General features: G+C 33.3%; 2 protein-coding genes across 4 annotated transcripts in view; both read right to left on the bottom strand.

Annotated features, from left to right (window-relative positions):
* The window catches only part of LOC115889236 (potassium/sodium hyperpolarization-activated cyclic nucleotide-gated channel 1-like), a 77646-nt gene extending 72270 nt beyond the window's left edge, over positions 1–5376 (bottom strand). For 2 of the 3 annotated variants that reach the window (XM_030909181.1, XM_030909182.1), the window contains exons 1-3: positions 5286–5376; positions 4892–5043; positions 2565–2809 (exon numbers count right to left, since the gene is read on the bottom strand). In XM_030909181.1, coding sequence (XP_030765041.1) covers positions 2565–2809; positions 4892–5013 — 367 coding nt within the window. In that variant the 5' untranslated portion in view covers positions 5014–5043; positions 5286–5376. The remainder of the gene's footprint in view (positions 1–2564; positions 2810–4891; positions 5044–5285) is intronic. The other variant, XM_030909183.1, reaches the window with a different exon arrangement.
* A 7773-nt stretch (positions 5377–13149) lies between these two features.
* LOC115889235 (potassium/sodium hyperpolarization-activated cyclic nucleotide-gated channel 2-like) overlaps positions 13150–27299 on the bottom strand; it is an 83957-nt gene continuing 69807 nt past the window's right edge. The window contains exons 4-8 of the mRNA XM_030909180.1: positions 24773–24946; positions 24219–24377; positions 22238–22427; positions 19707–20020; positions 13150–13238 (exon numbers count right to left, since the gene is read on the bottom strand). Of these exons, the coding sequence (XP_030765040.1) occupies positions 13200–13238; positions 19707–20020; positions 22238–22427; positions 24219–24377; positions 24773–24946 (876 nt within the window). The 3' untranslated portion in view covers positions 13150–13199. The remainder of the gene's footprint in view (positions 13239–19706; positions 20021–22237; positions 22428–24218; positions 24378–24772; positions 24947–27299) is intronic.

Genomic DNA, 27299 nt, shown 5'->3' with positions numbered 1-27299 from the left:
ATTAATACTTAGCTATGTTTTCTTAAACTGAAGGATAACAGAATAAATTCTTGTTCTTCTTCTTCTTTTACTTATTTGAGATATAGTCGATCTGTTAGTTTTAAGGTTGCCTCTGTAGGAGTTTTTGGGAGATGGACTGCCAACTATCTTTCCATCTTTTTGGAGGTCTTCCTGGCTGTCTCTTACCCATGGGTTTCCCTGGCGTGGTAGCCTGTTTTCTTCCATGCGTTTTACGTGTGCGAACCATTGCCTTTTTCTTTGCCTACCCTGTCTCCACTACGTTCTCACTAACGAAATAAGAAGAATAAATTCGTGTAGAAAAACTTACAACAAAATCGGAATATTTAAAATGTTGTATCTCTATATTTTTAAATGCAACACCTTGTATATTATTTTTCTTTCAAGAAAATCATCAAAGTTCGTTTCATCAAAGATCATAATGTTGCGGACCCTTGTGAACCCGGTCTAAGCTGACTAATACGCCTGGCGCCGTTCAAGGACGAATGGAAAAAACTGGGCGGCAATGGATTATTCGAGAACCAGAGCTGTGGGTATATAAACAGACGGCTGGGCCTGAAGAGGACAGAAATAAATAGACGAGTGGGTACAGTTGACGCGCTAAATTCAAAATAAATTCTTTCTAGATAAATAGTTATAAATCGTTTGTAAATAGTTCTTTAAGTCTTTTATCGTTATTGTTTTCACTTACTTAGTGACTTTCTATCCACACGGAGCTGACGAAAACGTAACAAAAATATTAGGTGGCTTTGATAAAAATTTACTTTGAATGCATTTTAAATATTCCGATTTTGGTGACGCCATAATACCTTGTATAGAATAATAATGTAAATTTTTCTACGCGGATTTGTTCTGTTATCCTTGCTGTTTAGGAAAATGTAGCCAATTGTTAAAGAAGTTATATCGAGGGGTGTCTCACTTGGGTAAAAAATGTACATGTACTGCCAAAATATCATCTTACTACCAAACGACTGCCAATCACAGCGAAGAAGACTGCCTATGACTGCCATGTAATTATTATAGATGATTGCCGTAAGACTGTCAATGACTGCCAGCGACTGCCAAGAAAATGTACATGTAATTCCGGTAGCGAGACACCCCTCGAGTTATATTCATTCTAGTTTTTACCGCTTTTCGGATATAATGTTTTTAACCAAAATTTTAGTAAATATGTAATAGAATGGCAACACTGTAGAATGATTCAAATAAAAACAGTGTATATAAGCAGAATTTTATGCCGAATCCGATTATCTACAGAAAAAGGGGGGATGCAATTAAAAAAAATAAAACTTTACCATAACTTTTTTATGTGACACGCTGTATATAACAAAATTTTTATAGGATAAGCCCCTTTATAAACCTTGCAATATATGAATAAAACTATTTTCAAATCTTTGACAACGACGATGATATTGGAGTTCCTCGCACTAATGGGCCACGCTGTATAGGTTAAGTAATGTATATCTATAATATCTATATCAGGAAAACCGAAGCGATTCAAAACCAGGGCCCGTATTCTGTAACTTTGGCATAAAAACGTTACGCTTTCAAAGCGGTGAGCGCAAGTATTCGATCAGCGCAAAGCAAGGCAGTCGATTTTGGTATTCTTGTTGCCATGCGAATCGTGTTCTGGATAAGCGTTGAGCACATATTGGCAACATCACAATTTCTAATGTAGCTAATAGTCAAAAGTTGATAACTGACGGATGCAACAATGAAAAATGTCAATGTTACGTGAATTTCATAACCTATTGTTGAGTTATGTCTATTAAACTATTTTTCTATGGATATGTCATTATTCATATTATACAAGGGAAGTGTTCTCAGCATTTTCGATGTTTTGAACAATATTTATAGCTGCCACGTCGTAAATTATCAATTACTTATTGAGGAATTTATAGAAGAAGTAGTAATTTTCACTAAAGAGCAAAATAATGCACAAAATCACAATTTTTTCGATATTCACTGACAGTTCGACAAGCAAAACGATCCTTTAAGGCAACCGTTTTCAAAGCGCTCGGCGCAATCAGTAAAGACGCTAAGCGCGTCAGACGAGAGTACCGAAATCGTTATTTAAGTGCGCGCTCAGCGACAATTAACGTTATATACGCGGAGCGTCTAAAAGCGCTTAGCGTTTTCAAAGTTACAGAATACGGGCCCAGGGTAATTGCTCCGCGGGTCAGGAGGCTACGAAGCTGCGAGCACACACTGCAGGGAGAGGTGTCGCGATGGCACCAACTTCGAGGCGGTACGAGGGCAGCAGTACGACCGTACTCGTCTCTATTTAAACATACAAGTTGTATGAAGTAATAATAAAAGTTGTTAACTAGGGTTGATTGTTTCATTTTGGGGCGATGATAACATAGTTTTAACATATAAGGCAAGTTTATTGGAGCTGAGCTACCTTGCTTTTCGTTTACAGGAAGAACAAAACAGCTATTAGAGATGTCTGGTTTGGCTATGTTAAAACAGAGCTACCACGTAATTGCACCCACCCCTTCAATTGATCTTTAATTAGTTAATAGTAATTGATTTAGCATACTTACGATAAAGATTAATAAATAAGTAGCTTTTAGCATGTCGCGGGGTATAAGGTACTACTATCGGCCACACAAAATAGTTGAGAGCCAAAATAAAAGACATGTAAACCCTATAGATGAACGCGAACATGCTCATCGGATGAATCATGTAGTAATATTTGATCAAATGGCGTTGTTCTTCTCTTCTAAACATACAGAGCGATTTTATGTAAAATCTAGTTAGGGGATGGCTCGGACTTATCATCATAAATCTGCAATAAATATAACATTTTTTGATTGTTACTTTTTACGGAGGAATGTAGGAGGGAACTAGGCATGTTCGGTCTTCCGGTATACCGGTATCAGGACCGGTACTTTTTAAATATTCCGGTACTGGTATATCGTCTCTTACAAAACCGTTATACCGGTTTTGGTACCGGCACCGGAAGATCAGTTTTTGTACCAGTATCGGAATACCGGTTTAAATCGGTCCCGAAAGACCGATTTCAATCAATACTGGTTTCAATACACAATACAGATAATATCGGTTCATGTTCATGATAATATGAAAATCAAAAAACCTGTATAAAACGATTTAGGTACCGGTTTTTGTTCAAAGCTGATTGTGTTGTCCTACTCTAGGTACCACCATGTTTGAATAAATAATGTTTAGCATTTCCTTTTATAGTTTCAAATTTATTTTTTATTAACAACGGCAACACGGTTTTTATAAGCAGAAAGTTTTTTCTTTCATAATATGTATAGGCTTTTGTATAGTAATCAATGTAACAAATATTTGTCTTATAATCTTAATATTTGTCCTATTTCCTTCCCATAGCAAAACTCACATACAAATAGGTACAAGAATCATACAAAATTCTGCAGTATTAAAATGCCTTTCAGGTTCAAGTGTCTTATTTACTTCACGCTGGCAGAAAATCAACCCGATCCTCTTGGCCGTAACTTGGTTCGGATCTTTGAATAAGAAGACTAAAGAAGGAGCATAATGCTATCCATGTATTCGCGCATGGTGGGCGGAAAAAGGACTTTAGGGTGGGGATCCTTGACAGTTCTGTTTGACGATTCATTTGACACATTTGAATCTGATTTGAAATTTTGTGGTTTTGTCAGTCTTTACGGAGCTTATTTTATGTTATTTACTATTTATTCTACTACTGATAGTTGTATAAAGGTAGTAAATCTAGATGGAAATTGTAGCAGAACTTAAATTAATAGTGACACTATCGCGATTTATCGAAAAAGACTCTAAAATAGGTGGTTGTGTAGGGTGCGGTAGATCTCGACAAAAATCGAGAGAAATAATGGAACAACTTTTCGCTAGTAAGTGACTATATAATATACATACGTGCAGTAAACCGATCATTTATGAAATTCACTTAAATTAACTAATTATATATTTTTTCTTGCATTTTTGCTTTTATTTACTACTTGTCAAAGATTATATGTCAAAGAATTTAGATACGTCAATTTGACTTACCTGCTTCAGTAGCGTATCAGATGTTTATGGTTATATATAATTATTATAACTTATGAATTTTTATTAGAATTTTATATTTTTATAACAATTTTAGTAACTACCAACATTTATTCACAACGTAAAATAAAAAAAAAATATTGAGTATACCCCACGTCTACCCTACATCATACTTTTACATTTTTTAAATAAAATTAGAACTGCACTGATAAACCGGAATTTAAGTCGGCCATATTTGAGGCCCATCGCGGGGGACCTAAGATTTTTGATATGCTCCTTCCTTAGTCTTCTTATTCAAAGGTTCGGATAATTAATTAAAGCATCAATTAACTATTCGATAATTCTTTAATATATTTCTAAATACGCCCGACAAGATAACACAGAGAAGTGCTTTGTGAAGTTGATTACCTGTGTTGTGGAAAACATATAATGTAATACTCCAAGGGCTGATGAAGAGTGATATAACGGATCAGCCATATCGATTCCAATTACTTCAAATACATAGGCATCATATATTCTATCCAATGGCAACGGAGAAATCACAACGGCGCGGATAATCCGTCCGGATGACGTCATCCGACGGTCATCCGTCGTGCTCTTCGTTCGAAGGACCATCCGCGCGCGGACCTGCTACATTATGATTAAATTCGCTGTGTGACATGCGTAGATTGACAGCACAGCTGAAAGTACTCGTCGGACCTTAAAAAATACACGATAGTCCTCGTGGAAGTTCCGTTCCATGTGAAACAGCACTTATAGACTCAAAATCTGATATCTAGTTGTTTTTTACTAAACAGTGCGATACACTCGTTATCACTTAGATACTGTAAAATACATCATTAACATATTGTTATTTTACCTTTTAAGTCTTCTTCTTGTATTAATGAAAATGCCAGCATCAATGAAAGATGTTACTACATCATCACGTTCGCCATGCAACTCACACTTGTGATATTTCGTATCTTCTCTTCTAGAATCCATGTTCACAAGTGATTGTAATCTCTGGGGTCACTCCATAGGTTATAAAAACAAAAAAATTATTAAAATTTCTTTCAAGTTACAGTAACATTGTAAAATACTGTTACAAAACACCATAAAAATGTGGCATTAATAGAATTTAAACACCTCACTGTATGTTTTATTTTAATTTAGTTGTTAATTACATGAGTTATTCTCGTGATATTTAGTTTTAATAAAAAATATTATTTTTGGTACTCAAATTACTAGGTATATAATTATTAAAATATACTTACATGAATATTATTATTCAAATTAGTCAGTTTTTGAGAATTTTGCTGTAAAGATAAAAATAGTTGAAATCAAAGGTTGAAATATTGCCGTCATAGTGCTGTTCTGTCAGCTTAAATAGACAGCTACGTTGGTTTCCATAGAAACTGAGTTATAGAAATATACAGCGTGAAATATACTTCGAACAAATCAAATGAAAATAAAAATGCATTAAAACTTATTTTATGAAAATAAACATTTCAATATAGTTTTGGCACAAATTACCTATAACAGATGCGAAAGAAAGCGACTGCATCGGAAACCGCTTGGCAAACCACACACGCCTATTGAGTGGTGTAAATACACCAGTCGTTTAGTCCGGAAACCTATGCTGTGTCGTATTCGCTTGCTGGAATGACATAGTGCGTGGTTATATGTTTCTTTTTAAAAACGGGTGTAGGATTTTTGTTGAACCTTTGAACTGTTATTTCTAAGTTTTGGTAATTTGTATATCTTATTTAAAATGGGATACAAATGTGTTTATTTATAAGGAAAAAAAAGATATTTATAGTATAAAAAATTAATTTATTTAACAAAATTTAATTAAAAATGTGACAAAATAGTACCTTTCTATTGGTTCTATCGGACTTTTTTCGACTATATAAATCTTTATTTGTAAACTTTAATACATCAAATATTTTCAATCTAATAAATCATTTAATGATGTAAATAAGAGGAAATTTCTCACATGGGTGGTCAAATTCTATAGTTCTCATTATATCAAACAGCCTCTGAGAAATGTTTTCAACTCAAAATGCCTTTAATTATGTTTGACTACATCAATTAAAAGGGTCTTCAAATACATCAATGTGATATTTGTCTAAAATTTGCAAAATAATCCGAATCTCTGGATAACTCGAAATTATTTACCCATTTAAAAGCCTTTGATCATGAAAGTGGAAAAATTTGTTCATTTTATTTACTGGAAATGGAAAAATTATTTATATTAAATTTTGATGAGTTTTGCACTGAAGAAAACATTCAGAGGCTGTTTGATATAATGAAAACTATAGAATTTGACCACCCATGTGAGAAATTTCCTCTTATTTACATCATTAAATTATTTATTAGATTGAAAATATTTTATGCATTAAAGTTTACAAATAATAAAGATTTATATAGTCGAAAAAAGTCCGATAGAACCAATAGAAAAGTAACTATTTTGTCACATCTTTAATTAAATTTTGTTAAATAAATTAATTTTTATACTATAAATATCTTTTTTTTTTCCTAATCTCTACGAACTGATATAATATGACGAGCAATCTATTAAATTACTGTGAGATTATATGCCTCGATAACATATTGGTGCAGATTATTTTCACCCAAACAAATAATAACCCAAACTATAGATTGATGCGGATTGTCTATGAACTCTTTCTGAAGGTCATAGAAACCTGAACGCGTAATTGGGTGTTCTTTCGCATCTGTTGTAGTTAATTTGTGGTTTTGGTTTAATGCAATGACTCAGAATCCCCTGCAAAACTTTTTTAAAGCTCTGGATGGAACATCAAAAAAAATGGTACGTATTACCCCTCGGACGGTCTTAAATCGATTAAAATAGCAGGTTTGCATTACTATAGGCCTATAAGACGCCCTCCGCGAGAGTCAGGTTGAGGTCATAGAGCTCAATGTTTGCTCTGGTGTAATGAAAGAGCTAACTGCAATGATGAGTGGTAAGTGGCATACTGCGACGTTCAGCGATTAAAGCCGCTTTTGCCTTCGTACTGACAGACGTATAGTACGTGTGTGGAGACAAGACAAATACAAGACTTAACGAATCTCGTGAATGTCCAAACAAATCAAAAGGTACTCGATGCTACCATTGCAATTTTTTTGGGCACATTGCGCCAAAATGCCCTAAAAGACAGACGTCGCAAGAAAATTCTTCATCTGATAGAAGAGGACCATCAACAAGTCAGATTAATATAATAGAAGCGGTGCCAAAAAACTTCGTAAAGGTTATAATAGACAGTGTAGTTTTAAGTGCTCTTTTAGACACCGGAAGTGACATAAGTGCCATCAGATATGACGTGTATGAACACTACTTTAAGCATATACCCTTGTCTGCTAATTAACTCTGTATAAATGGAATCCGAATGAATAAGGTAGAAACTTTAGAAAATTTTCAGAAAAATATTATCGTAAACGATGAAGAAATTTTATTAACAATACATGTACTACCCAAAAACGTGTCAAATTTTAAAGCTATTATTGGGAATGATCTTCTCGAATCAGCTGATATAAATATTAGAGATGGATGTGAAATAATACACAAAAAAGTAAGACAACTTTCTAATGGAAATGAGTATTGTCGACGAGGTTAATGAAGACCAAATTGACATAGGACCAATAGAGTGCTCGTTTTTTGGTGCTCGTTTTTGGTTGTTTTGTTGGGTGTTATTCTCGAGATTAACCGGGTAATGTCGACATAACCGGACATCGGACCTTAACCGTAACATATTGATGGCATAAGCTAAGGGCTGGATGATTTTAAGGTACTCTTCAGTATATTCGAGATACATTTCTTGCGTTCGTCTTTCGGTCTACAAAACGGAGTCGGGGATTCACTTGAAAGACAACAGACTCACTACGCACGCGACACGACAAATAATCTAAACTGATTCCGAAAAACTAACATTTTATTTACTAGTGGTTCTGTTTGTTCATGTATTCTACTCCTTGGCTGCCGCTTAACAGTTAAAAAAAGAAATGCTGCTGTTAAAAATTTATCAAAAAAATATATAAAAATCTGACTTTTATAAAAAGACTTAAATCTTTTTAATGACTTAAGTCTTTTCTAAAAAAAACTAAATATTTTTCTATTTCGGAAGAAAGATTTAAGTCACAAATCATTTTGAAAAAGTCTTAAATCTTAAGTCTTAAGTCAGCCTTCGAAAAATGAGTTAAAATCAAATGACTTAAGTCATTAAAATGATTTAAATCTAAAAAAGATTTAAGTACTTTGTATTGTTTTGCTCCAACCTAAATAAAGTTCCGGCGCCTTGGAAGAAGTTTTGTCCCACCTGGACAAAAATGCTGGCTACGTCCTTTACTAACACTGCAATCTTGTCAGTTTTAATCATCTGCAACTGATGCCACCATGGTTAGCGAAACGCGAGTTCAGTGTTAGAAGTAAAGTTTTTTGGTGTATTATTGTGAATTAGTGTTTAATTTTGCAGTTTTAACATCAAAGGTTCCAAACTACAGCTGTAATAACAATTAAAGCAAAATCATAACTTTAAATTAACAAACAGGTCGTCCTTTATGTGTGATTATTAAAGTTAGTCTTGCCAGTAAATAGGAAAAAATCATATTTAATACCGAGATGCTAACCATTAGGTTGATCACCCATTTAATATAACTGTAAACATAAATGTTCCGTTCATGTACAATGCTTGATCTTGATGCAGAGTTTCGAGAAAATAGAAATATCTCAAAACATTTAACGATAGAGTTAAACTCGTCGCCGACTCAAATCCATTAGCAGTAAAACTTCAGAGAAATAAATAAACATAGAGTAACGAATAAATATCATTGAGTTCTCGTAAAACAATAGGAATAAAAAAATGGAAAAAGGCTGAATATTTTAACAATCAAAACATAAAATAAAAATGAATTTAAAGTAAAATAAAGTAAAGTATTTTAATTTAACGTCTTCTCTTTGCTGTGCTAATCTGAATGGGATCTACTTTGTTTACGCGGAATCCGAACAGCGATCCTCGGCTGTATAATGATATATAGGCCATTGACCATTACCAATGATCTGCCATTCTACCAAGTCGGACAGTGGTCAATGGCCTACCGATTGGTGAGTGTCTAAATCGACCATTACTCATGAGATGAGATGGGATTCGTCCTGTCTCAAACCAACGAGATTGAGCAGTGTGTGTCAATATATTTTGCACTTTTGTCCATAGAACAACAGCACGACACAGTGTACCTACAGATGGTCACCCGTCCATCTATTCGCATCATCCAATGTCATTTAACTACTTTGGTGATGTCGGCATAGCCCGATAGAAAGTGATAACCGCAGACACGCGTTGCTGGCTTATGGAAGTAACTTGGAGATGGATAACTTGGAGATGGAAAAAAAGATAGAAGGATCAAACGAGAACCTAAAGCCCCACTTTTTGCCATCTTATTTTTTATATAGTTTCTTGCAATATTATCTTTTCTATTTTTGAAAATCAAAAAAATTACTCGGGCATCTTTGGGCCATGTTCATAATTTTATTTTTTTGATTTTTAGTATAAATAATATTTCTTATACTTATGTAACAGCGAAGTTTCAAAATGAAAAAAAAAACGCAAAAGCTTTGTCTACAAATATTTAGAACTGCTCTTGGTTTATTTATTTCTATGGAGGTAAAATTTTACTTCGCATATGCGTAAACAATGATAATATCCATGATAAAATCTGCGTGTAGATGTTATCCAGGTTCAACCTGTAATTTCAAGTTAATATCTTGAGGATATACGGTATTATAGATATACTCTGCAATGTCGATTTAAAGCGTCTTTGTCTAGCGACAGTGTTAAAATTAAAATTCAAAAGTAAAACAAAAAAGAAATCAATATCCAATTTTACAATACCGGGTGCGTCTCAAAAGTGGCTCACCCTTATAACTTTTTTATTTTTTCAGATAAATAAACGAGATTTCGTATGTTAGTATATGACATAAATTGGGATTGATTGACGTATTCAATTGTTTTCGGTCACTTCCTGTTTCACCAGAAATGACTACAACTTTTGAATTTTAAATGGCACCCTCGGTATTTTTTTACTTTATTCGATAGAAAATGACACTCTGAATCGAATGACGTATCACAAGTCAACTTTTGACATTTTCGCATATGGTTTATTTGAAATTGTAACATGCGGTTTCTAAAGACAATTTGACTCGAAATACCAAGTGTGTGGTATCAAATAATTCGTAAAAAAATGCTTTTTCCAAACATGCTAATGAGCCACCCTCGTTCCATTTGAAAAAATTGAGATATGATTAAAAATACGATTTGGACATCTTTTAACTAGCCAGAACAAGACACTAAAAAGATTAGACGATCAAATGTATTTCTCCAAGACTCCTTGATTAAAAATTAGTGTTTTTAACACAGTGGTGGCACTCCAGATTGAAATTTAAAATTTAATTTGTTTTTGAATGACTATGTCAAAAGTTGACATATGATATGTCTTTAGATTCAGAGTGTCATTTTCTATCGAATAAAGTAAAAATATACCAAGCGTGCCATTTAAATCAAAAGTTGTAGTCTTTTCCGGTGAAACCGGAAGTGACCGAAAACAATTGAATACGTCAGTCAATCCCAATTTATGTCATATACTGTATATACCAAATCTCGTTTTTTTATCTGAAAAAATAAAAAAGTTATAGGGGGTGAGCCACTTTTGAGACGCACCCGGTATATTGTATTTTAAGGTCCGGGTTGTACATCGTCGTTGGAAACATAGGAAATCCCATGCAAATTTTAAACTGTCCGAATATTGGTTCCTTATATTAATTTTACAGCTAAGTCGCAAATATGTTTTTTAATACACATGGCCAAATTTGAACAAACCAATTTTAAGGAATTTGAAAAAACTGCATCTATTTTTAAAATACAACTGAACAGGTAACAATGACGCAATTGAAATGTGCTCGAAGATCTCGCAATTATTTCCAATGTTTTAATTAATAATCAGGCGGTTTAATCGCACCAAAAGAGAGCCCTTAATGTGGATGACTAGTCAGTGATGATTTTACTGTGGAGTATTCAATGTTTCCTTTAAGCCTATATTTTAATGTAGTTTTTAGAGAAGGTTTTTACCACGTTGATGTCCTGAGGATGGAATAACTAAATTCCGACAGCTTGACCATTAACAAAGTGTATTAATTCTAGTCCAAACCCTTCAGAATGCAACCCCACTAATTCCTAGATTTTCTTTGTCACTAATCAGTCGAAATAATAACAAAAAAAAGTAGTTAGTAAGTAGTAGTTTGCAAGACTACATTTTTCTTTATAATAGTACCTTAATTAATTTGAGACACATTTATTTTTGTAAATATATCTAAAATTATTTTTTTTAATCACAGATTGTCTGAAGTATCTGGGGGGCACGGTATCGGCAGTGCCAGTGCCCCCGCCAAGTCGAGCACAGTCATACCATCCTTTTGTCGAAGGCATTAGCGGCACTTTTGACCACCCTGTAACTTCGTTGTGGATAAAGTAAGAATATTAATTTTTACTAAACATGAAGACATACTATAACTGGCTATATTACCAAAATATCTAGTAATTATACCTCATAGTTTATGAATTATCGCTTTGCAAATTTCTTTAATTTCGACATTGACTCACTGACAGATCTTCAAAATTCTAAGTTGCTTCTAGAATCTAGATGTGTCACAAACTTCAAATTTCGAATTTTAAGGTTTAAACTTACAACGGCTGGAAAAAATGGAAGATCTCGAAATAATCCTTATGGATTAAAAGTTAGCTGTCTAACCTCTACCGATAGCTGAATTTCCAGTCGAGAAAATGCTGGAAAACTTGAATTAATCGATTTGATATTATCCCATTTTATTTATATACGAAGGCAACAACAATAATTCAAGGATTATGAATTAGTGCTACTCAAACTTCTTTAACTTCGACAGTGACTCACTCACCGTCATCAAAATTCTAGGGTACTTCTAGAAGAGTTACAAATTTCAAATTTTGAATTTTAAATAGCATTAATCATCCGCTGTAATACCCTGAACTGTAATAAAAATACCTATTTAAAGAGAAATATATTTACTACTATTCGTTCTTTATCAATATTACTTTAAATTATTTTCTAATTCTTAAAGGACTTACATGCATAGAAAAACTAAATAATACTAAATAATTACAAAAATTTACATAAACAATAATCATTATGATCACTCTGGGGCTCGATTTTCTACAGCAGTATCGGTCACCTTAAAATAAGAAAAATATAAGAAAATCATTTCATATGCCTTTACAAAACTTAACTGTAACTAACTATATAGGCCATTGACCATTACCAATGATCTGCCATTCTACCAAGTCGGACAGTGGTCAATGGCCTACCGATTGGTGAGTGTCTAAATCGACCATTACTCATGAGATGAGATGGGATTTGTCCTGTCTCAAACCAACGAGATTGAGCAGTGTGTGTCAATATATTTTGCACTTTTGCCCATAGAACAACAGCACGACACAGTGTACCTACAGATCGTCACCCGTCCATCTATTCGCATCATCCAATGTCGTTTAACTACTTTGGTGATGTCGGCATAGCCCGATAGAAAGTGATAACCGCAGACACGCGTTGCTGGCTTATGGAACTAACTTGGGGATGGATAACTTGGATGGAAAAAAAGATACAAGGATCAAACGAGAACCTAAAGCCCCACTTTTTGCCATCTTATTTTTTATATAGTTTCTTGCAATATTATCTTTTCTATTTTTGAAAATCAAAAAAATTACTCGGGCATCTTTGGGTATCATTTGATATTATCCGATTTTATTTATATACGAAGGCAACAACAATAATTCAAGGATTATGAATTAGTGCTACTCAAACTTCTTTAACTTCGACAGTGACTCACTCACCGTCATCAAAATTCTAGGGTACTTCTAGAAGAGTTACAAATTTCAAATTTTGAATTTTAAATAGCATTAATCATCCGCTGTAATACCCTGAACTGTAATAAAAATACCTATTTAAAGAGAAATATATTTACTACTATTCGTTCTTTATCAATATTACTTTAAATTATTTTCTAATTCTTAAAGGACTTACATGCATAAAAAAACTAAATAATACTAAATAATTACAAAAATTTACATAAACAATAATCATTATGATCACTCTGGGGCTCGATTTTCTACAGCAGTATCGGTCACCTTAAAATAAGAAAAATATATGAAAATCATTTCATATGCCTTTACAGAACTTAACTGTAACTAACTAGTAAATATTATCCACACAATAAATAAATAATATCCGAATAACAATATTTTTTCTCAAACAACGTATTTGGTACTACGAGTATATATGGTTATGTTTAATTTTCCTCTAGATAGTATATGTTATTAAAGATTCTGAAACTCCACTATTGATATTATCTAGTCTTGAAAAAAGTATTACATCAAGTCGGTTATTAAATGACACTGTAAATAAATATTGTCTACATATATCGTCAGTCTCAAACGCACCAAAAAGTAATAATAGGCCAGTCGCCAAGTATTAAAAAATAACTTATGGCGGGAGCAAATCCGGACAAGCTAGAATAAATTTTATTTTATTTAGTTTAGTGTAAGGAACCACGTGTTAAACTTGCACCACCCCAAAGCCCGGATTTAGCCGCCATCTTGGAAAAAGTGGCTAAAATTCAGTTTATTTTTCATTATTTGTCAATAACTCGATTTCTGTCAACTTTAGTGCAAAAAATGTACAGACCAAAATTAAAGAAGAGGAAACACTCTATAAAAAACGTTCTATGTACTTTTTCTGTGCGACGACCCGTTTCCAAGTTATCTCGGTTTAAACACGCTAAATATATTATAAGCAGTTTAGTTTTAGAATAGTTTCTTCTATTCTAGGCAGTTCTTGTCTTTCCGAGAACCTTACTCTTTTTATTTCTCCACGCATTTAGTGGCTGCGACACCACATCCGCATTATACAGACAAGAAAAAATGAAATTCGTTAAAGTTTTACAGAAAGAAAAATAATTATTACAGACAGCTGAACAAACTTTCAAAGACCCAAACGCATCCCCAGAAGATATAGAAAAAGCTGGAGAACGATTTCTTCTTCATCTATATGGATCCCAAACCAAACCAAAAATGCGACTCATTAGATAAGTACAGATACCCAGTGTTTCGTAAAATCTATTACCAAAAGCTTACCAAACCTAGCATCATTACCGCCGACCAAAGACGCAGCTCGCTTGCACTCCTTCCGTACGTACAGCTATGGTATGGAAATGAAAAATCGCCTCTAGATTGGGGATGGAAAAATTCAAAGAATGGGTTGCCCATTGCTACATCCCAAGATGCAGCTCCCCAAGAATTGTTAAATCTGATTTCATGTAAATGTGCCAAAAGTTGTAATAAGATGTATTACAGTTGTAATACATCTTATAGTTGCCGCAAAGCAGGTTTGCGTTGCTCGGTAATGTGTGCACTTTGTGCATGTTCGAATAGTTTGGAGGTGGCAAAATTAGACGAAGATGAGTAGGAGGACAATTTTCCTCTCGGTAAAGATCAACGAAAAGAATATTCTGCACCTTATGAACCAGATCCGGAATATGATACAGATGTGGAAGACATTCAGGAAGATTATATTGAACAGCCAGTAACATAAAAAAAACGAAGGAACTCTGATGAACCTTCCACCTGAAAAGAAACCTAAGTTGGCGACATGTGGATTAGGCCTATTGGAAATGGGGAGTTCACTAAAAAAAACGCGCCGGTTACTTACTTTACCTCAAGGCAGCTTCCCGAGGGGTGTCTCACTATTGGAATTACCTGTACATTTTCTTGGCAGTCGCTGGCAGTCATTGGCAGTCTTATGGCAGTCGCCTATAATAATTACATGGCAGTCATAGGCAGTCTTCTTCATAGTCATTGGCAGTCGCTTAGCAGTGGAAGGATATTTTGACAGTACGTGTACATTTTTTACCCGAGTGAGACACCCCTCGCAGCTTCCTGAGAGATAAGGCGGTTAAACTTGATTTTCCACCAGTCGCGCAACAACAAAAATTTAGTCCGTTATTGTGGTCATAATGCAAATTGCGTTTTTAGGCTTTATGTTGTTACGGTTCAAAATTTCACCGTAACTTATTTTACTTATTTTGCTTATTTTTAGGAATAAAACTAAAACTTACTTGAATAACTTGAATAATAACGTTTAATTAGCTAACTTCTTAACTGTACATATAATTTCTAATAATATCTTATCTATTAAGTCTCATCATCACAACAATTTCTTTGGATGGAGTTGTCTCCGATAACTGTAATATAAAACCTGATTAATATAATATCAATTTGTCTGTGTAAAACTTACCTTTCTTTCTACAGTGGTAACTAATTTTTTATTTAGACTTATGCTTGTGTTAGGATAATTCTTGGCATTATTCTTCGGAGGATTCTTGAACATAGACTTGATGTGATTATCTTTTGTCTGTTTTCAACGCAACAAGTGGGAATATTGGGTCTGCAATATACATATGGGTTAAGGATTTTATTATGTATTTTTCCTGTGTGTAATCAATTGGTTTTACCTGATTATAGTTGATTTTTCCCTAAATTCATCTTGTTTATATTACGATTTACAGACTGACGTTTCAATTGTTTGTCAGCTGATTGTGTGACACCGGCGTTGAAGGTTGACAGATCTTTGTAAATTAGGTTTTCGATCTTTTTAAACGGTTTTTTTATATATGATCGGAAAATGTATTAATAATTTTCCGAAGATATTATGTTCGTATAGGGATTATTATAATTTTATTATGATGTAATAAAATGTTTCACTCAATCTGTATGCATTAAATAAAATTTTATGTCAAATTTTATTTTGGGTCTTTTGTTTTACTGGTTGCCTGTGTTATATTTTATGTTGGTATTTCTGACTTGGAATCGAGCATGTTCTGAGGATTTTGCAAATAACTCGCCCTTGTACTTCGAACCGCCGTGGTAAACGCAGCATTTCTGATCCTGACTGACTGATAAAAACTCCATTGAAGTTTTTGGCCTTGCTTTGCCGTTCCGAATTGGGATTGTTTCTTTGGAGTTGTCTGGAATTCTATTGTGGGTCGAGAAGACTGGTTGTGCAGTTTTGGCACTAGTTGTGGGCGATTTTGGCCTGTGTGTGGTTCAGAATTCCAGAGAAGCCTTGTAGAGGGATATATTCGTCAGTTGGTAAGAGACATACGTACACTGTGTAATGTTCTTTTGTACAACTATTTATTTTAGAGGATAGGATTTTACAACACGGACTGTGTGTGATGGTCGTACGAGATGAGTACGAGGACTTTTAAAGAACCCTTTTCCATGGAGTAACGTGTAGCGACGCCATTTTGTTTTGGAACGTCCACATGGTGGAAAGGTATTTTATTATGTCCAAATCAAAACATATCACTAAAATAGATCATATTTTAGGGTTCTTCCTCTTCTTTCTTTTCCTTTACTGTACTCCTTTAGAATTTAAGATGATTTAGCTTAAGATTTTACCTTTTTTTTTGTACTGGATTTGGGGTACTGCGTACTGCAACTAATGCTACTGTGACGAGGAATGCCACTGGGATACTGAAGACCAGACATCTGGATTTTCTCATGGACTGACTGGAACGACCACTGGATGACAGATAAAACTTTAATCATCCCTTATTTTATTGCGTTTATTATTGATTAAAATTTATTACATTAAATATACGATCGTATGTGAACTTGGTATACCAGGGGATTTTTACATTTAAATTTCATTTTATTCTTTATAGTCATTTAATCATGGCATCAGGGTTGTTCACAGTTTAGTCACAACAATATTTTGTGATACTATTCATGATTTAATTTATTTTACGGATAGTTCATTTTTACTAGTATATATATAATTCATTATTTCGTATTTAAATATTTGCTACATTTTATGATAGATCTTGACAATTTGTTTCAACTTTAAATTTAGTATTTATTAAACGAATCCAGTACATTTTAGACTTTTCAATCAGTACACTGTTTCCATACACCTCCCTTTTGATATCTCTTGTTCTGTGCATATATTTTTTAATTATTTACTGAGCTAGCCGGAACCTATTTGTAACGGAACCTTGTGAACCTAAAGTTCCCGTTATAAACTTTGTCACCCAACGGTGGCGTTTTAATGTATCGGGGATGCCGCTTAAGGTGGTGTGGAAACAAGTACAGTTAACCACGGATATATTGAACACGTACATTATATGAAACTTTAATTTTGTTTTTGTAAAATTCGATACTTTGGGCAGTCGCACAAAAAAAACTCATTCGACGGTGTTTATAGAGTTTTTCCTCTTCTTTAGTTTTGGTCTGTACATATTTTGCACTAAAGTTGATAGAAATCGAATTTTAGCCAACTTTTCCAAGATGGCGGTCAAATCCGGACTTTAAGGGAATTTCAAATTTAATATGTGCTTCTCGACACCAAAATAAACAAAATAAAACTTATTCCAGCTTGTCCGGGTTTGCTCCCGCCATCGATGCACTTGCCGACTGGCCTATAATTGGTTAACGCATTTTGACTGAATTTAAAAATGAAACTAATAATTCGTAGAAGACTTTTTCAGAATATAGCTCTGTATTCTGGAAGAAATCTAATCAATTGATATATTATATAAATCAAAAAAATGTTGGGCCAAATAAGGATGTATTAGTCTGTTGGCCTATATTTGATATTAATTAAACTTTTAGTTACGTAATCGAGGGCGCGATTTTTAAGTTCATTGTTGCCAACCATGGACATATTCGGCACCTTGCTGACTAACTGGAATTCAAATTTCGCGCTAGGGATTCAGGTGGTAGTTCTGCTGTAAAAATATCAAGTTGCCGCATTTATTTATTTATCACCTGACATTGTAATTAGTTTTGACACTTTAGTTTTGTATTAGGAGTTTTTGGTTTAAATAAATGTGTTGTGATACTTTAAGCATAAAAGTGTTTACTATCAGACCTTGCAGTCGAACAGTTGTTCTTTTTAGAATCTCTTTTAGTGCAAAGTGGTGCAAGATAGCTTAATAGCCGTAAAAAACTCATCGCAACTTATTAGAATATTTTGAACGGGAAAGCGGTAGTAATGGCCCTTTATGTCCCTTAAGTGCTGCTAAGTAGGTAAGTTTTGTTGAAGTAAATAATAACTGTTTATATATTTATAATTAATTTATTTTTGTTTCCTAAAATATTTTGATTAAAAGAAAATATATAAAAGTGGGCGACGCTGTGCCGGTCAAGCTCAAGTTTCTTTAGTATAAACTGTATATTGTATACATATCTGTAGATTTAGGCTGGACGCACACAAAAAGAGCAGAACAGTCAAAAACGTTTTTACTAAATCTGTTTTCATAATATGATGCTTCTTTGTAAATTAAATTGGCTATTGCACACATCCTTCGCGATGTTTAAAAGAGGTTTAGGTTCTGTATCTGCTGCCAAGCATATTTGATTGTAAATAAAATATTTTGTTTCTCTTCAATACACAGGGTGAGTCTTAAATAAGTCATTTGTAAGGTAAATACTTTCAAACCATTTTAGACCACGATAAAAGAAACATATTTTCTCTTTACCGTTTTTCAAATAAGTCCAAAATAAACGAGTTATTTTATTTAAAAAATAAAAAAAAATTTTTTTTGCTTAAATTTTGAAAACCACTCGATTAATATAACATTTTTCTGGGTTTCCTTCCTAGTAAATTTAATCTACTACCTATATTGCCATATTATTAAGAAATTATGTTTTTTATCAAAAACTAAAAAAAAATCCAAATTTTCAATTTTTTTGCGAAAAAAACCTCAAAGACTTATTATAACTCACTTTTAACTTATTTAAGACCCACCCTGTATAATGGTTTTACATAAGAAAAAAAACGCTTTTGCCCGGAACAAAAATGTTTTTAACTAAAATACTTTTGCTCTTTATATGTGTCCAGCCTTAGGCTGTATTCCGTAGTTAAACCAGGTGAACCAGACCAGTAAAGTAAAGAGCGGTTCCTGAAAAACATCGGTTAAATAGAGGACGGTTTGATAACATATTTGAAATGTCAAATATGTTGACGTTTTCTAAATATTAATACCTTTATTAAAGAATTTATATATGTTTACAATGTATGATGTTTTTAACGTACCTAGTCTCTGCTTTTATGCACGATTCTTCTTTTTAATGGAGTTTAATATTGAAAAGTACTTTATTAATGAATTGTTAAACTCATGATTTCATTCAATTTTCCTAACTTTAAGAACCAATGGTCGCATAATAAGTTTAAATGGTCCTAAAAAGTAATTCTATTTAGTTATTGAAATTTCTTTACCTTTACGATCTACCTCCATTGCTTCTGGATATAAATACAAAATAATAACACAAATTTTATAAATTAAATGAGGATCTCACTCAAACTTCCAATTTATTTCTGCTTTATTTCTGCCACATAAATGACAATGATTGACAAACAAAACTCGAAAAACCTTACCCTCCCCCGCTTGTTAGTTTGGTGACAATTATAGTAGATATTTTTCAGGAACCGTTCCGTAAAAATAAAACTTTAAGGAAACCGATATAAACGAAATAAAAAACCATAACCAAGGTAAGAAACCGAATACAGAGCCTTAGTTGTAATTTTGTTTTTACCTGAATTAATTCAGAACGGTCAGTTAATTCCGGCCCGTCCATATGCAACGTTGTCGTATCAGCGTAACGCTCCAAAGCTTGAGTATGAATTTGCTTGAGTAAATCAGGATAATGCCTGACCACGCTCAAAAACTGATGCCTATTCAACCGAAACACCTGACATGGTGTCACGACCACAACCGTGGCCACTCTGGCCACGTTCACCACCAAAGATATCTCTCCAAAATGGGCACCGTCTCGTAGGTAACAGACTTCCTTTCCTTGTGGAGTTTTCACTACTACAGTACCGGCTAGAATGAAGAACATGCTTCGACCTGAAAAGAGTTTTGTATTTAATGTAGTGACGAGGGAGATGCACACAAAGCAAGACCAAGACCAACACTAGCGATAGAACTGCAAGCCTTAGACCATGACCCAGCATCAGTGGCGGCTCGTCAGGGTAGGCAAGGTAGGCGGCGCCTACCCTAAAATTTCGGCAGAATTTAAGCGGTTTATTATATTACATTATTTATTAATGTTGCCAATACATAAAAATACTGTTAATACACGGAAATGTGTTGTAATAATCAATATTATTTTAATATTTGTGGTCTTGTATATTAAAATATTCACTACCGCTGGTGTACGCTGACTGTGCCGTTGCGTTAGAAAGCAAAATAATTTTAACCGTTGGAGTACTGCAAACTGCAAACGCCTTTGTTCGGCCATTTCTACATCGCCTACTATCAGAGTCAATGCAGGACGTACGGCAGTCTTCTGTCTCTGTCTAACTCATCGTGCGGTAGCGACGCGACGTAAGTCGGAGTTGTATCGCATTAAGGCGGGGCTTAGGCGAAATCTCCGGTCGCCTTCGCCGTCGGGATGTATTACATTTCGTTAAGGGGATGTTTCATAAGATTCATTATACATAGCATTTCAAACTTTTATATGAAAATTCAAAAAACATTTTTAAAACAAATTGGAAACGTTATTCAAAATTATATAACCGGTTGTATTTCAGAACACGCCACAGAAATAAAATAAACCGAAATAAAAGAGCGCCTTATTTTATTCGGTGCAAGAAGACGATACAACAAATATTACAGTGAAGTCTTAGTATACTAATTCAATTCGATATGTTAATAAATGTTATTTTATGAAATATTAGATAACATTGTTATACTTGATGTAATAAATTAATGTAATACTGTTAATGTACGGAAGTGTGCTGTAATAATTAACACATTAAATTATTTTTATTTATCCTATAATAAATCCGAAATTTAAAGAATCTATAAAAAAATTCCAACGCATTTAATATCTGATTTAACAAACTTGTTATATTGATACATTTCCAAAGCATTTAATATTCATTTAACGAACAAAAAATGTTATTGACCAACATAAATTAATGAATAAATTGCAGGTATTAATAATAGATATGATAATTTCAATTATAAAATAATTTAAGGAGAATAATCCTGGAAATATATTTCCAGAGGCTTTCAAATTGTTTATTTTGGTTGTTACTACACCATTTACAAGTACTTGGGTTGAGATACATTTTTCATGTTTGAAATGCATTAAAATTTATAGTAGAGATTCTATGAAAAATAAACGTTTATCGCCACTTGCCTTACTTTCAATCTAAAAAGATCTTTTCACAGGGGGTTAGGGAGGGCAAATAGACGCAACTAAAATTTTGTCGCCTACCCAGTCACACGAGTCACGAGCCGCCACTGCCCAGCATGCAAGGCTCTTGTAGTGTTGCAGTTTTAGATCACGTTTTTTATGGCAATTATAAATTATATAACTATTATATATATGTTGCACTCACTATATTTTTTTTTTACTTTATTCGATAGAAAATGACACTCTTAATCGAATGGCATATCATGTCAACTTTAGCCATATTCGCTCAAAAACAAATAGTATTTTAAATTTCAATCTAGAGTGTCATAGCTGTGTTAAAAAAGTTAATTCTTAATCAAGGACCCTTGGAAAATAGATTTGATCATCTAATATCTTTAGTGCCTTGTCCTGGTCGGTTCAAAGATGCCCAAATCGTATTTTTAATCATATATCAATTTTTTCAAATGGAACGAGGGTGGCTCATTAGCATATTTGGAAAAAGCATTTTTGGAAAAAGCATACGAATAATTTGATACTACACACTTGGTATTACGAGTCAAATTGTCGTTATGAACCGCATGTTATAATTTCAAATAAACCATATGCGAAAATGTCAAAAGTTGACATATGATATATCATTCTAGACAGAGTATCATTTTCTATCGAATAAAGTAAAAAAATAGCGAGGGCGCCTTTTGAAAATTAAAAGTTGTAGCTATATCCGGTAAAACCAGAAGTAATCGAAAACAATTGATTATGTCAGTGAATCCTGATTTATGTATACTAATATACCAAATCTTCTTGTTTTATCTGAAAAAATAAAAAAAGTTATAGGGGTGAGCCACTTTTGCGACGCACCCGGTATATTGTTTTTAATGCAACTGGTACATTAAAAGTTTATTATACAGTTCTATCTTTACCGAACATCCCGGCTTTAATAATGACATCTCCAGGCATGTATATTTCACATGACAGACTGGCGCTCAACTTTTCCAAAATACTTTCAGGTAGATGGTTGAACAAGATTACACTCTGTGTACTTTCTCTAGAAATTCTGACTAAAATCTCCCGACGTAGAGCATCTGAGATTATTCTTACTATAGTAGACTCCTACAAAAGTTAAATAGATATAATAATTGAAAAAGACAGCTAAAATGTCATTTATATTTGTTACTTCTAATGATCATTTTAGAGAATCATCAAAAGTAACGAGTGTAGGTAATTTTTGTTTTATCCAAAGTTTTCACAAAAGATGAAAAATTAAACAATTTGTCCTCTGACCAACTTTCAATAAAAGAAACGATTCCGATCCGATGATTTATCCAGAGTGAAGGCTTAGTGAAAAGTGTAAACAGACCCGTTTTTGTTTTTTAGTTCACTTCACAAATACCAGTCGAATCTCTGTCACAGGTCACAGTTTCTTGTGTTTACTATTGAGAGTTTTAAATTTTGATTAGATTTAAATTTATTACAAATAATAAGCTTATTGTAATTATTCGTCATTATCATCTTTGTTTGCTTCTCAAATGAGACATTCCAGACAGACCTGGTATCACAATGATATTAACTTCGAAAAATGGACTTTCACGCCAATGCCTTTGTCCCTAAAGTTGTTTTGGACCTTTTTACAGACAAGAAATAGAGAGTAATGGGGACCACAATTGTGGCCGTACGCGGGATGTAAAACAGCGAACTCGATGAAAATATGTGAACTCGGATGATTACACAGTGTTGGTCCTGCTGAGTGTTAAAAGTATGTTTTGGTGTATAGTGATTGTTTTGTGTCAATCTCTATTTATCTACTTTCTTCTTCTTTCAGCGCCTATCCTCTATGGATGTTTGCAATCATGTTAGTCCATACAATCCTATTGACAGCCGTCCTGAATAAATATACGGTCGACATTCCCGTCCACTGTTTAATATGTTTCAGCCATGATGTTCGTCGGCGTCTCTGACGTCTTCTACTATCTATTTTGCCCTGCAGTATTAGTTGGATAAGTTGGTATTTATGCGCATCACATGCCCAAGGTATGCCATTTTTCTCACTTTCACACTATGTACAATTTCAAGGTCCTTTTGCATTTTCTTGATCACGGTGTTGTTTGTGACTTGGCAAGTTCATGAAATCCTGAGCATACGGCGATAGCACCATATTTCAAAGGCTTCTAAGCATTTAGATGTAACATCAATCTTTCAAGGCCCAAGCTTCCACTCTATATGGTGGGGAACACCTAGCACCTTAGGACCTGTGTTCTTATAGCAATATTCAGGTGCATATTGCATATTCGGTTCTGACTTTTTCTACGCGTCATCTAATCTCTCGTGAATGATCCCATTCCTTGTTCAAGCTGCAGCCCAAAATACGTGATAGTATCTGCTGTTTCCAAGGTTTCATTATTCGCCCTAAACTGGTGGTACTGCGCCTTATCATTTTTACTAACTATTAGAATTTTGGTCTTCTTGCAGTTAAGCCTCATATCATACATACACATGCCTCTACTACTCGGTCTATTAATTTCTGCAATCCCTCAGCACTATATGCTATGAGAACGGTATCGTCCGCGTACCTTAAATTATTGATGGTTTCTCCATTGATCTTTATTCCTTCTTCTGTTTCACTGAGCGCTTGTCTAAACAGTATTTCGGTGTACGTATTAAACAGAATTGGTGACAGTATGCATCCCTGACGCACTCCTCGACTCACTGTAAATTCTTGGGAGGTTTCGTTGTCTAGACGCACGGTCGCTCTCTGGTGCAGATACAAATTAGTTATAAGGCGAAAGTCTTTGTCGTCGATACCATATTCCGTTAATATTTCAAATAATTTGTGGTGTTGCACCCTATCAAAATCCTTCTCGAAGTCGATAATACAAGTGTAAACATCGCAGGTTATCTACTTACCTTATAATATTTCCGTTGATATTTAAAATTCAGGTAGAGAAATATCCGGTTTCTGTTCCCAACAGGTAAAGCTTTGTACCTAATGAAAGCATCAACAGCATCATATACAGTATTTTGCATATTCTCACAACTGTAAAACTTATACCAGATTTCCATAGCCTATAAAACACAACGATAAAGAGATACTTACAAATAATTTTAAGCAATCGTTCAAGATCTAAAGGCGGACTCTGAAGACTCGTGTACTTTGCAACAATTTTTTATTGGCATACAGGGTCGGACGGGAGAGCGGCGCGGCGCAGCTCCTAGAATAATATAGAAAAGAAAGAAATATTAAAGTAACATAGAAATTCTCTATTGATGCCCGACACACCGTGTATAGCCTGTATACCAATTACAAATGTTTGTCAAGTACACGAGAAGCCGCCTTAATAAATAAAAAAATAAAGTTTTTTTGTCATATGATGTGCAAATCGTGATCTGTAACTAAGTAAATTAATTTTACACTTAATGCATTTTCCTTGTTAACGATTGCCATTTTTCAGAGTACTTACATAAACCAATACCAGTAGATGTATGACAAATCCGCAAAAAATGAGAAAAATTGATATTAACTTATCAAACAATAATTCCGAGCTGTGATATCCATGACCAACCATCATCACAACTTCTAAAACCGAGGCAGTGAATTGTCCAGCAGTTTTGTTTTTGTAAACAGAAAACTCTCTCTAGTAAAAAATTATATATAAACTTATTTTATAATAATATAATAGACTGTTATAAATGGTGAATTATTAAAAATTACATAGTATACTGAACGACAAAAAGGTGAACACCTAATTTTAATAATTCTTGGCGTACATGATGGCTAATTCTGACCTAGCAATCGATTAGGTTTTTAGTTCTATCAGACAACTTAATGGACAAACTGGATCAATGGTGTGTTGCTGACCTCCGATTTCTGACATTCATTGAGACGCATGGGCATAATTCTGATTAGGTGGTCAATGTTCTCTTGGGGTATCCCTTTCTAAGGCTGCTTTAAAGGCCTTTAGCAGCCCTTATCCATAAAATTGAAGCAGCCTAGAATAGGACAGCCCAAGAGGACATCAACCACCTTGCACTCTCTCAGTGTTCGAAATTCGACAGCCTTGTCCATCCATCATATTTCAGACACTCATTGAGACGCATGGGCGTAGTTCTGATAAGGTGGTCGATGTTTTCTTGGGGTATCCCATTCTAGACTGCTTCAACTTTATTGGGCTTTATACAGGGTTTTTCACCACATACGACACGGAGTATTGTAGCTAAACGATGAGATTTTTACAAATTGTAAGTTTGGGGTTCGTTGAAGGACTATTAGAGCTACAATTTAAAAATATTTTTACAAGATACAGAGTGTCCCAAATAAATAAAAACTATCAAAGTTGTATTTTTTTAAATGGAACACCCTATATATTATTACATTTTTAGTTTCTACGATTAAAATAAAGGTAAATTTGATTAAGGTTTATTTTACTTAAACCTTACCGTTTTTGAAATATTTTCAATTTTGTGAAATTGCAGTAAAAATTTTAAAGCTTCATTTCTCCAAGGCTATCAATGTTTTTAATACTAAATATTTAATGAAGTTTATTTATTGATCAGTTATTGTGTTGCAATAATAAAAATAATACTACCTTATACAGAGTGTCTAAAAATTTATTTTAAATAATTATTAGCTTCAAACGGCAATAACTTCTTTAATTTAAATGCAATGCCCTGTATATTTCAGGAGAATCAGATGCACAATTACATTGTCTATCAAATTGTATTATACCATTTTTTACCTATCTCTTTAAGTTTCCGTAGAAAATCCATTTTATTTAAATCTTTATAAAAGAGTATACCATTAATTAAATATAACACCATTATTTCCACCCATATACTAATTAATTACATACTTAATTGTGTTCGTTAATAAATTATTATAAATAAATGTGGATTTGAGTCAGAAATCAATATAATAATAAGTTATCAAATTAAAGTCTCTGTTGTTATAAATAAGCATTTATTAAAAAATGAAATATCATTTTTAAGGTGTTACTTTTATCACACTGTCTAATGCCCATACAAAATTAAGTTTTTTAGTATTTGGAGCAATTATTATTAATCAACGCAAACAGTCAGTTAATGTAGTTTGAATACTGGAATCATATTAATTGATCCTCTTTAACAAATATTTAAACAGTTTTTTTTTTTATTTTTTAATGAAATAAACGAATTATATCGACAATATTAGTATCTGTACTCTTTAAAAATTTGGTAAATCTTTAAAAATAATCTAAAGTATCAATAGTCCATGGGTATATTGATAAATAAGTTCTAAATTACAAGAAAATGCATTTTCTACGGAAACTTAAAGAGATAGGTAAAAAATGGTATAATATAATTTGATTTAAATTAAACAAGTTATTGCCGTTTGAAACTAATAATTATTTAAAATAAATTTTTAGACACTCTGTATAAGGTAGTATTATTTTTATTATTGCAACACAATAACTGATCAATAAATAAACTTCATTAAATAATTAGTATTAAAAACATTGATAGCCTTGGAGAAATGAAGCTTTAAAATTTTTACTGCAATTTCACAAAATTGAAAATATTTCAAAAACAGTAAGGTTTAAGTAAAATAAACCTTAATCAAATTTACCTTTATTTTAATCGTAGAAACTAAAAATGTAATAATATATAGGGTGTACCATTTAAAAAAATACAACTTTGATATTTTTTACTTATTTGGGACACTCTGTATCTTGTAAAATTATTTTTAAATTGTACCTCTAATAGTCCTTCATCGAACCCAAAACTTACAATTTGTAAAAATCTCATCGTTTAACTACAATACTCCGTGTCGTATGTGGTGAACAACCCTGTATACCTTTTTAAATTTTTTATATATTACATTTTTATAATTTTATAACTTTCGCTTTATACAGGGTCCGGCAATAATGCGTCGGGTACCTGTAGCTCCTAGAATAAAACACTTGAGAATTTTGTTTAAGTGCAAACCTAAAGTATGTACCAGAATGTATTTCC

This window comes from Sitophilus oryzae, unplaced genomic scaffold (assembly GCF_002938485.1).
Source record: "Sitophilus oryzae breed Bouriz unplaced genomic scaffold, Soryzae_2.0 scaffold_811_pilon_pilon, whole genome shotgun sequence".
Lineage (NCBI taxonomy): Eukaryota > Metazoa > Arthropoda > Insecta > Coleoptera > Curculionidae > Sitophilus > Sitophilus oryzae.
This window is presented reverse-complemented; position numbering and strand designations above follow the sequence as displayed.